General features: G+C 38.5%; 1 protein-coding gene across 7 annotated transcripts in view; it reads left to right on the top strand.

The window, feature by feature from the left end:
- The window catches only part of RAPGEF2 (Rap guanine nucleotide exchange factor 2), a 211,577-nt gene that overhangs the window by 56,541 nt on the left and 142,374 nt on the right, over positions 1-12,662 (top strand). For 6 of the 7 annotated variants that reach the window (XM_031664190.1, XM_031664192.1, XM_021938903.2 and 3 more), the window contains exon 4: positions 7,375-7,458. In XM_031664190.1, coding sequence (XP_031520050.1) covers positions 7,375-7,458 — 84 coding nt within the window. Of the gene's footprint in view, positions 1-1,105; positions 2,042-3,455; positions 3,549-7,374; positions 7,459-12,662 lie in introns of those variants that run through there. The other variant, XM_021938907.2, reaches the window with a different exon arrangement.

Genomic DNA, 12,662 nt, shown 5'->3' with positions numbered 1-12,662 from the left:
CCAGGCAGTTATCAAACTCCTGACCTCAGGTAATCCACCCACCTCTGCCTCCTAAAGTGCTGGGATTACAGGCGTGAGCCACTGTGCCTGCAGCCATGAGCAGCCTTTTTGACTGACTGTGCCTCAGTTAAGTTTTCCTCTTGTATTAACAGCTGAATGAAGTAGCATTTTCACAGTTACTTTCTTGCCCTCTAATAATTGTCTTTGCTGATTTAATCAGTTTTCTTCAGGCTTAGTAGTTTTTTGTTCTTTCAATTCCCTTGTCAACTTCAACTTGATCACTTGCGTTTACTGGTGGCTTCCTTAAATGAGAATGTGGAGCAGCACACACAGCTCTTTCCCATGGAGAGAGTGCCACCTTGTGGATCTCTAGGATATTGCCAAGGAGGCGCTTAGATGGTGGCTCCATGTTTCCATTTACTGGTAAACTGAAGTTTACATCTTTGACTTTCAAGCACTTTAATACCTTACCTGGGTTCCTGTCTACTCCGTTCATTAATTTACTTATTAAGAAAATATTTGAGTGCCAGTCAGGTATTATATAGTGTATATATTGGGGGTACTTAAGAGTTAGAGGAGTTTAAAAACTACCGAGGAGAAACTCCTACTGTGAGTAATTATTGACACTGGCACCTGCTTCACGTGAACATGTACACAGGGCACTGGGAAGCTGGAAGAAAATGACTCACTTTCCTTGGAATATACCAAAACACTTCTCAGAGGAGGTGATAGTTAATCTGGAACTAGAAGGATGAGTAATACATTTACAAGAGAAAATATACTATTTAGAAGCTAGACAGCAGGTTTGTCCGAAACCTTTGTGGCATAGGTGGGAAAAAAAATGTGTGGCTCGGCTGAACAGGATGAAGTTTTCAGCATAAGGAATGTTGGGGTTGCGAGCAGAAAGCAAAACTGTAGGTTGGTCCTTTCAGAGACGATGCTAAGAGAGGAAAGGAGATGAAGAGAACTAGTATTTTTTGTACCCATCATACAAGGTACTGCATATATATTGTTTCATTATATAAAAGGAGCTCTGTGAAGAAGGTATCAATGTCTTGCATTTTGCAGTTGAGCAACTAAAGTCTCAGAATTTGACTTTACCAGGATCACGTGGCTGGTGTGGAAGAAGGAATCTGTGCTCCAGAACCTGCACTCTGGAACCTGTGCTCTTTGCACAGCCTTTTCCTGCTTCCTTCATGGACTCTGCCAGGGAGGTTGGACCTTCTCCTGCGAAGGACCATGGGGTTCATCAGAAGGATGTCATCTGATCTGATTTACCTGAGCAAATGATCACTGAAATGTTGCCCAGCTTCTCCTAGGCATGAACGTTCCTGCCCTGAAAGGAAGTTCATTGTAGTTGGAAGAAGATGATCAGGAATAAGAAATCATTACAGACAAACATAAAACGATGAAATTAGATGGGCTAAGTATTCTAGAGTTTGGAAAACAGTGAGAAGATTTCCTTAAAGTAGTAGTTTTTGAGCCATCTCTTAAGGTACAGTGTGATGCAGAGGGTAGATGGAGAGAGGTAAACATCCTGAACAGTGTGGCACAGTTGGAAGGAACAGAAGGAAAGCAGCCAGACAGGAGCAGTGGGTTATGTTGAGGGGTAGTAGGAAGGAAGGTGGGAGAGGAGAGGGAGTCAGATCAAGTATTTCCCTCATGCCCATTTTTCTTGGTTTAGATTTGGGGTAATGCTCAGCGGGGATCATACAGTTCTGATTGCCCCAGAGGCTTTCTGTCTGTTTACAGCTTTCTGTCTGTCTGGAAGGTGAACTGATCATTTTATAATGGTCTGTATTTATTTGGCCTTGTTAATTTCCTTCCTGTTGATGAAAAACAGAAATCGGAGCCTTTTAGAGTTTCTCATTATATACCAGGGCTTTTGTGAGTTCCGTTTCGTCCATTGTAGGATGAGATGTATTGAAATCAAATCAGTTGTCCATTGTGGTTCCTAGCTCATCATCCTGCGATCAAATTCTGAGATTCTAAGAAGGATTAGGTCTTCTCTAAGCGTGAATTCTCCTGATTAGAGAGACTTGTAAGTACTGCTTTCCTATACAAACCTCTTTAGTCTTCAGATTTCTTTTTTTTTGCCCAGTACTGGTGGTGTCAGGTTATTTGGAAATCCTCAGTCAGGGTTCTTTCAGGGTTAAGCTTTGGCATTTCAGCAACACTTGAGGGAGCTGCTTTGCTCATAATTTTTTAAAAAATTATTTGAGGAAAAATTAAAATAGCACTGATTAATACAATGCATGTACCTAGTTGCATGGATATTGATAGAGTTGTACTTTTTTTTCCTGCCATTTGTTCCTCTTGGGACTTCATATCGAGACCATTTTTCTGAAAGTTTTTCAGAGTTGGCCAGCCCCATACGTAAGAATCATCTGGGATATTTGATTAAAAGTCACTTTGATGGATCTCCTACCTAATGATCAGAAATTGGGTGGGATAGATGCATTTTAAATTAACATCTTAGTTGATTCACTTGCACATCAAGGCTTGAGAACTACTGGATAGAATAGAATCTCAGTGTTAGTCTTAGATGTTTGTTATCTACCACTACACCTACTCCAATGTGGTTACATCCCAATAAACCCACTATATGTTGAAAATATCCTAAGTCAAAATGCAGTGAATGTACCAAGCCTACTGAACATCATTGCTCAGCCTAATGATACGGTTTGGCTCTGTGTCCACACCCAAATCTCATGTCAAATTGTTGTCCCTAGTGTTGGGAGAGGGACCTGGTGGGAGGTGATGGGATCATGGGGGCAGATTTCCCCCTTGCTGTTCCCATGATAGTGGATGAGTGCTCATGAGATCTGGTTATTTAAACGTGTGTAGCACTTCCCTCTTTGCTCTCTTTCCTGCTCCGCCATGGTAGGACATACTTCCTTCCCCTTCCCCTTCCCCATTATTGTAAGTTTCCTGAGGTCTCCCAGTCATGCTTCCTGTACAGCCTGCAGAACCGTCAGCCAATTAAACCTCTTTTCAAGTTACCCAGTCCCAGGTAGTTCTTTGTAGCAGTGTGAGAACGACACATACACTTAGCCTACCAGAAACATGCTCAGAACGCTTACATTAGCCTACAGTTGGGCAGGATCTTTTAACACAAAGCCTGTTTTATAACAAACTGTTGAGTACCTCATGTAATTTATTGAATATTGTACTGAAAGTGAAAAGCAGAATCGTTGTGGTACTCGAAGTTGAGCGTGTCGTAAAGACGAAAAGCTTGTCGGATCATTGGAAGTTGGGCACCGTCTGTATTGTCATTGTCAGTCTTCTCTTAACCAGCTTCATTGCCTGGAAGTGAGGTCTCAATTTGCATACCCTTTAACTACTGAACAATTTGCTGCTGCAACTACTAAGTATTATTTTAATAATTTTAGTTTCATTTTTCTTAAAAAAAAATCACTTTTCCATTTTTACATACACGTGTAAAAACCCTCCAGTAACAGCTGCACTGTGGAAAGGAAGTGTTTGCAGACCTTGAAAGGAAGCACGTTGTACCCCACACAGAAACACCGTCTGCCTGAGGCATAATTGTAAGTGAAAAGAGTAAGCGTGGTTAGTACAGTGCTTTCTAATAAAGTAAGGGGAATTTCCTAGACAAGTAAGACTAAATAAAACAGATTTTTGATGCTGACACCTCACAGCAAGGAATTTGCATAACAGGAACTAAACATAAATTCTGTAGGGGATGGATAGGAGGAGAGGAGAGGGGTTTTTCTAGCTTACAACTATTTCCAGAACATCTGTAAAATAAGATTCACTGTTTTTTTTTGTATTCTTACATTCCTTAACTATGTGTTCTTACTTTTAATTAACTTACTTTTTGAAAACCTGAATCCTTAGAAGAGACAACTCAAAAAATTTTGCTTATCATATGGGGCCTGGCGTGTGGTAAATGCTCACTGAATTTAATAAATGTTGATTGAATGGTCATTCTCTGCAGATGCCTACTAAAGCAAACATAACTCTTGCAAGTTAACTTTGGATTCTTTGGGGAATGTAGAGCAACAGCCTGTCTATCAGATAAACAAAATTGTAATGAGTGTTAGAGATTACCACTTACCTTCACATCCTTAGATCTTTACCATGGATTTCCTGATATAAAGAGTCAACCCTAAACACAGGCTAATCGATAGGTGTTAAGGATGCTAGAGCATTCACTGCCACAGTATTTGATCGACTTTGAACATCAGTTGTCTTTCACTTCATGTGTGTTTTATTATCAGTGCCAGGAGAGCTGAGTTTATAAGGCTTGTACTTAATTTGTCCTTATTATTTTTGCCTTCAGAGTTGACAGACATGAAATAATTGAAAAGCCAGCTAATGTTTGTTATTTCTCTCTGTCACAGATAATCTAGATCATGGTGCCATTTATTGTACTTTCTAACATGTTAACGCTATTGTCACTGAATAATTATATGCATTTAATGATCACTGCTCATTTAATCCTTGCAGCAGCTCTAGTAACTTGCCCCAGGTCACATAGTTAGGAAGTGACGATCTACCTTAATTTCCTATTTCTCTAGATTTTATTTCCTTGGGCCAACCTTTTTTGTGATAAAGGGAACATTGTAAAAACAGATTTTAAAAAGTTTACAGAGTATTTTTTTTCCCGCTTTCTGTTTTAATGTTTCACCATTTGTTATTTAAAAATTATTAAACTAGTTTTGAGTCTGGAATAACATTTTTACTTGGCATAATTCAGAATTTAAGAGTAATGCTGTCATCTTAATAAGGGCAGATAAGTTTTTTTCACAAACCAGACGAATGATTGCTGGTTGCAAGAGCTACTGATTAAAAACTGGGGAGACAAAAATATGAATTACTCTTTGAAGTACTTTGCATTTTCACTTGAGAAATCATTTTATTTTTATGGTTCTGCATTCACATGAAACTCTTTAACAATGCTTTTCCTTTATGTTTTCTTGAGGCATTGCTATTGAGCTAAGTAGTCATGAATTTGGTGAAGAATGGACTTGCGGGGAAAGATGTTCAACTGCTGATTCACTTTGGAAGCAGATAGCACAGTGAAAATGATAAGGCGATAGAGATTGACATTATTAAGTGATGTAACTATTCAGAGTTGTAAATAGAATTTAGTGTCTTCTAAAAACTTTTTCATGACATAATATAGAAACCAGACAAAGCAGGGACTTGGCAGAAATTGCTGAAGACTCCCTTGCAACGTGCATGTGGTTCACGGGGATCTGAGAGGAGCGTAGTATGCAGCGTCCACGTTGTGCTCTTGAAAGAAAAGGGGTATGCTCTGTGCCTCCTTTCTACTCCTCCCCCTGGCTGGAGCGTGGATGTGGTGGATGAGATGCCACCCTAGAATATGAGATGGAAGCCATGGGTTGAGGACGGCTGAACCACAAAACAGAAGGAGTGTGGCTTCCCAATATCATGGAAACACCTTATCAGTCTTGGACTTCTCATGTTCACACTATTTTGTGTATGAGAGAATAATGAACTTCCTCCTTGGTTATGTTATGCCATTGCTATGTTTAGATTTTTTAATAGTAGCTGAGTTTGTGTCCTAACTAATAAATTTGATGCAATTGACTATATACGATAAAATAACTTATTCATGGCAGAAGGCACCATAAACCAAGTCCAAGGGTAAACAGCAAACTGGGAGAAAAGATATTCACAGCTTATGTTTTCAAAAGGCCAGTTTTTGTAAAGTACGTCTAGAAAAAAATCTCACAATTTTTTTTTTTTTTTTTAAGGCAGAATCTCTCGCCATGTCCACCCAGGATGGAGTGCAGTAACCCAATCTCGGCTCACTGCAACCTCCACCTCCTGGGTTCAAGCAATTCTCCTGCTTCAGCCTCCCAAGCAGCTGGAATTACAGGTGTGAGCCACCACCGTTGCTAATTTTTTTGTATTTTTAGTAGTGACGGGGTTTCACCATGTTGGCCAGGCTGGTCTTGAACTCCTGACCTCAGGTGATCCACCTGCCTCAGCCTCCCAAAGTGCTGGGATTATAGGCGTGAGCCACCACACCCAGCCGGGAAAAAAAAAAAAAAAAAACCCTCACAATTAATTAGAGACTTAGAGTAATTAATTAGAGACTTAGTTAAAAGTTAGGAAGTGATTTTACAAAAAAGAAACAGAAATGACTCATGAACATAAAAAAGATGGTCTTATAAGAAAAACAAATGAAAAATAAACTGAGATACCATTTTCACCAAGCGGATTGGCAAAACATCCAGAAGCGCTTCAGTCACCCTGACCTTGCATGGCAGTGGCAGCCCTTTGCACTCACACTCCCCATCCTCCCTGCCTGTTGCCTGGAATGCTGCTCCCTTCAGGATCCACGTGGCTAACTCACCTCCTTTGCTCAGATGTCTTCTCAATGAGACTTGAATGTAATCTCCATGAGGGTGGGATCTTTTTGTTGTTTTTCCCCGACATATTCTAAACATCCAGAAAAGCCTTCCACGTAAAATTTGTCAATATTTGTTAAATTATGACAAACTATATTAGTAAGGTTGTGGGGAAGTAGGTAGGCATATACATCGCCAACTGCCTGTGGCGGACAGTTTGACAGTATCTAACAAGATTACTGTGTATGTGCTCCTAGACCCAACAGTTGCCCTTCTGGGACTTTGTCTTCCAGCTACTACTGTATGTACAAAATTACTATTGCAGTTTTTATTTGTTTTTATATAATTGTGTAATATTGAAAACAATGGGAAATGACTGTCAGTAGGGGGTTGCTTGAGTCAAATATGGCACATCCATACAATGGAAAGGAATGCTCTACAGCAGTAAAAAGAATGCTCAAGAAAGCTATCTTTTGGTGAAAAGATCTCTAAGAGTTATCGCAAAAGAAAAGAGCTGTGTAGAGTGTGCTATCTTTTCTGTAACAAAGAAAAAAGTTGGTGGGAAGGATAAGAATGTATGTCCATTATTGTGTGCATATACATAAATTCTAAAAGAATACCAAAGAAATAGTGGAGAAATGTGAGAACTTGATAGACAGGGAAAATGATTAGGAATAGTAAGTTTCACTGATAGCTCTGGGTATTTTTTCATTTTATGAAGCAAGTGAAAGTATTTCGTGTTCAAAAAAAGTAAAAAATAAAACTTAGAATGATAGGTGCTGTTGGTCTAAGGAACATTTGAAACATTTAAATATACTAATAACTATCTTTTGTGTATTTCAGGGATATAAAGTAATTTGTAAAAATGATTTCAATCGTTGAATAATGGTATTTTTATGAATGTGTTTTATGCTATTGTTCTTTATTATTTTAAAAGTAATATGGGTGCTGTACTTTGTGCTATATGTTTTAATTTTGTTGTTGTTGTTGTTATAGGTAACAATCTGATTCTGTTACCGTTTCTTTTCAGCCCCGATGATATTGGGACCTGCTGGTATATCCTTCTTTCTGGTTCCGTGTTCATCAAGGAATCCATGTTTCTTCCAAGAAGCAGGTATCGTATAGACATTCTGTAACAGATTATCCATGAAGCTTGAAATTATTTTGCAGAATTGAGTTCTAAAATTCTTGTCTATTCCGGTGTCCTCTTCTGCTGACACAAAGCAAGACAGTACTTTGGGGTGTTGATGCATGAATCTTTAAGAAATAACTTTGTTTTGTATGCACTGTTCCAATCTCTTTAACAAAGGGCAAGAACAGAAAACATACTGATGACATGTGCATTTGTTACATGATTATGTCAGCTGTGTTGAGGGCACATTTGCTCCTAGGAAATACAATCAGTTCAAGATAGCTTAGATAAAGGAGGACTAACTTAAAGAGTATAGCAGGCAGTCTCATAAACGTTTAAAGAGAGGCAAAGAAAGTTCTTTAAGACCACATGGGACTAGAAATGGAGAGGCAGGGACTTTCATTGGCATTTTTTGCTTCTCAAGACCATAGGACCTTTCATTTTTGCATTTGTCTGTAGATTGGCTACCTGCTCTGTAAGGCTGTTGATTCCTTTCTGCCTGTCTTTGACTTGTATGTGCTGACTACTCACTTAAGGCCTTATGTTACTCGCTTAAGGGCTTATGTCCCTAATGTTTACATTGTTTGACTGCAGTGCTGGTATTGTCTTTAAATTCCTCAGAATACAATCTGACTGGCCTGGGTTGGGGCGGATGTATTCCTGTCTTCCAACCAGCTGTGGCCAGAAAGGGTTAGGGCTCATCTGTTGCATACATGATTGCCTAGGTTCAGGTTCCCCAAGGGTGTCAGCTACTGAGTTTCACTAGTTATGTTTCTATGTACTTTTCGCAAGTAAATAATTTTTACTAAAGGTTTTAAACTTTTAAGTATTTTTATTTTAAATTACTAAATAAATATTTTATTTGAATTGACTAAATTTATTAAAGTACGGGGATTGCCCCTTTCTGTCACTTAGCTCTTCTATAAAAATATTCAAATGTCTTGTTGATAAATATTCTGAATGGGTCAGGCTCTTATGAAGAATCTATTTGAAAGATGTGAACAAATTTTTATAAAAGGTCAGAGTCTGAAACAAGGAGAGGTAATTTTACACTGTGGAGAAAGATCAGCCTGGGTGTGGTAGCTGACGTGAGTAGAATGGGCCTTTGGTGGCCAGAGTGCTAGTGAAGGAGTGCCAGAGGCACATTGCATCTAATTAAAAATAATCTCGGCTGCGATTCTCATGCCTCTTTGCCCTTCTACTTCTTTGAGGTCAAATTGACAAACGTATTCTCTTTGGAAAATGGTCACATGAGGGAGGGAAGCTCTACTGCCTGCTTGTTCCTGAGTAATAGTCTTGGAAATGATGTGGTGGTGGCGGTAGTAATAGAGATAGTAATAATTGTAGTAGTAAAAATAATAGTAATAAAAGAACGATAACAAAATAGCTAAGCTTTTACATTATTTTCCATTCACCATTTTAAATGTTTTGTGTATATTAAATACTTTCATAACTCCCCTTTGAAGTGGGTACAGTTATTACCTGTATTTTATGAATGAGGAAACTATGGTAATACAGGATGGAGGGTGGTTGTACCTGCTGGAAATCTGCCTCGAAAGCCTGGAGTGACCCTGTGAGCTAGCTTTGATAATTCTAGGAATTCTGTTTCCCGCAGGAATATCTCCACTGGAATCGTAAAGCTCTTCCACTCCTTCAGACTCAGGACCTACTATTTGGTCCCTTTCTGGAGGTTCTGTCTGACTCTATTTCTGAACTTAAAAGAAGGTGCTAGCAAACAATATTTAAGCATTGGCATATTTTAAAAATTATATATAATTTAACATAATAGTAGTAATTACCATATACATTTTCAAAAATAAAGAGAAGAAACATTATCAGCTAAAATCCTCTCATCCAAGATAATAATTCTTTAATAGTATTTTTTCTCTACACTTATATACTTGTGTTTAAGATCATGCTTTAAATACAATTTAATGTCTTCCTTATTCCAGTTAAAGAATATATATGTTGCCTTATAATATTAAAAATTCTTCATAAAAAGGTTTACTCTTTATAACTTTTTTTTTTTCTTTGAGACGGAGTCTCGGTCTGTTGCCCAGGCTGGAGTGCAGTGGCCGGATCTCAGCTCACTGCAAGCTTCGCCTCCCGGGTTCACACCATTCTCCTGCCTCAGCCTCCCGAGTAGCTGGGACTACAGGCGCCCGCCACCTCGCCCGGCTAGTTTTTTTTTTTTTTTTGTATTTTTTAGTAGAGACGGGGTTTCACCATGTTAGCCAGGATGGTCTCGATCTCCTGACCTCGTGATCCACCCGTCTCGGCCTCCCAAAGTGCTGGGATTACAGGCTTGAGCCACCGCGCCCGGCCCTCTTTATAACTTTTAATGCCAATTTAACATTTAGTTATTTGAACTTTCCACAATTTAGTTAATAATTGTAAAGGATACATTTTATTATAAATAATGCTGTAGCAAATGCAATTTGAAATTTATGTCTTAAAAAGAACACTGATTGTGACTTTATCATCATCTTAATACAACGTCTGTTGTACAAACTAAATGCATAAGACCGAAGCCCTAGAACAGTGAAGAAGCCAGTAGTGGTCGTCCTTGACTACCAGCCGTTATCAACTAGTCAAGTAACAGCTTGTTCTAACTTCTGGAAAGGGAACTTAATGTTCAAAAGACTGCTATTCTAGAAAAAAGAGGACTTGCAGTTCAGACTTATTTCTTGAGCACATTGGACTGTGTATCTAATTATTTTAAAAGATGACATAAGTTACTCTTTTTCTGGCTGGATGTCAAGTGCTTGCCAGTTAGTACTTTAATAGGGTGAAAGAGGGAATGGCGGTTCTGACGGAATGACAAGCCAGTACTATTTATAGGTTTTTGCTTCATGTTGCACCTGCTGACATTTGCACTGTCCAAGTTGTTTGTTTCCTTTGGGGATGTTGCCTTAGGAATAGGACTGAGATTGTTTTAATGAGAAAGAGTTTAGTGGTGTTATGCTGAAGATTGGCATTAGTGATTCAATATATATTTCTCTTCCCAGAAAATACTGAGGTTCTATATGGATTAGGTATTACTGACAGTACAGTTTCATAAAACAACTAGTTTACAGATGATTCTTCAACCTATGTTTTTATCGTGTAAGCCTGGAAATTGGTTATCAGTATATAATAAGTCAACTGAGCATTCTCTTGAAAGTGCCAACTCGTTTTGACGGGTAATTCACCTTGAAAGTACCAAAAGATCTGGAACAACATTTTTATATTTTTGACTAATTCTTATGAAATTGTTTTGACACATGATTTCATCCAGTGAAAAGGAGGATATATATGGCAGAAAAATCTGTCATTTGGCTTCCAGATTTAATTAGCCTTATTGAAATCCCTCAGTTGACATTTAAGTCAGCATTTTATGTTTTTCTAATTTTTTTTCTTTTGTTTTAGTTACCTTCCTAGATAGATGAGGGTGGTTTGGGTATGTACTTTTACTTTGGTTGTTCAGATGTGAGTGTTGTTCCTTGTTAAGGTTTGTAGGGCTTATGAATTCCTATGTGACTATCACTGACAGCTTGCTTACTCTTCTTCTCCACTTCAAGCAGTTTCAGTGATTATGAATGTTGTTTTTGTGAGTTTTGTTTTTAATCTACTAGAAATTTGTCAAGTTTTGAAACACTGATATTTATACAAGTGCCTGTAACACCATGTATTTTATGTTGTTACATATATTGTCGCCTTCAGATAGAGCTAAACTCTTATTTGAATTATAGTTTGCATTGAAGCAAGGTACAATTTATAGTTATTGTTTTCTTAAAAGTTGTTTAAAATGAATTCAGTGTCTTTGTATCAACAGAGGATTGCTAGCAAAGGTAATTTAAGAATGGAATGTGTGGGTGAGAGAGAATATTTGCCATAGGTGAATATAGAAACAGTGCAAACTATGATGTGTTTTTTCAAATCTATGAGTGAAGCAGTTGTGGCCACTCAGTTGTAAGGTTGTGTGCTGCATAACTTTATGAGTGCTGATTACACCCATAGTCATTGCAGGTTGATTGATTAAAATAATTGACAGGCAGAGGGTAGTAAGAAGAAGGAGTTTTTCCTACATAATATTTTCAAAGGCATCATTTGCAACAGCTGTGGGGCTGGAAAGCAATAGATGAAGATTATCTTATGAGGTTGCAGATTTAGAAATGGTTTTCTAATGTACCTTTGCTTTATGCTATTGTACGTAATGGATAGGAAAACATTGACAATTTTCATTGCCCCTAAATACCCTAAATCAGTATATTTAAAAAATTATGGCTGGGCGCGGTGGCTCAAGCCTGTAATCCCAGCACTTTGGGAGGCCAAGACGGGCGGATCATGAGGTCAAGAGATCGAGACCATCCTGGCTAACATGGTGAAACCCCGTCTCTACTAAAAAATACAAAAAAAAAAACTAGCCGGGCGAGGTGGCGGGCGCCTGTAGTCCCAGCTGCTCGGGAGGCTGAGGCAAGAGAATGGCATAAACCCGGGAGGCGAAGCTTGCAGTGAGCTGAGATCTGGCCACTGCACTCTAGCCTGGGCGACAGACCGAGACTCCGTCTCAAAAAAAAAAAAATATATATATATATATATATAAAATAGAAATTGTGGAATTTAAATTTTTATCTAAAATTACCCCATTCTATGAATGATGAAGCCTATTTCCTAATAAAGTCACAATATAATAATGAACCAATATATTATTTTTTGGCTGCTGACTTCTGGAAGGCTAGGAATTTATTAAAGATAGGTTCAGACTGTATTTCTGAATGTATATCTAGCTCTTTAGATTATTTGTTAGAGAAGGAGATAGTTTACCTAGGTTTTATGTTAACTCATTGAGTTAGAGCATTTTTCTAGTAATTTATCAGTCATTAAAAATCCTATTTGCAGTAAGAAAAAAAAAGTGTACAATTTTTATTCTGTGGGGAGGGGTTATGGAGTCTTACTCTGTTGTCCAGGCTGGAGTGTAGTGGCACAGTCTCAGCTCACTGCAGCCTCCGCCTTCCACGTTCAAGCAATTATCGTGCCTCGGCCCCCCAAGTAGTTGGTATTACAGGTGCCTACCACCACATCCTGCAAAGTTTTGTATTTTTAGTGGAGACGAGGTTTCACCTTGTTGGCCAGACTGCTCCCGAACTCCTGACCTCAACTGATCCTCCCACCTTGGCCTCCCAAAATCCTGGGATTACAGATGT

Source organism: Papio anubis, chromosome 3 (genome assembly GCF_008728515.1).
Source record: "Papio anubis isolate 15944 chromosome 3, Panubis1.0, whole genome shotgun sequence".
Classification (NCBI taxonomy): domain Eukaryota; kingdom Metazoa; phylum Chordata; class Mammalia; order Primates; family Cercopithecidae; genus Papio; species Papio anubis.
The sequence above is the reverse complement of the archived record's forward strand: the minus strand, read 5'-3'. Positions and strand labels throughout refer to the sequence as shown.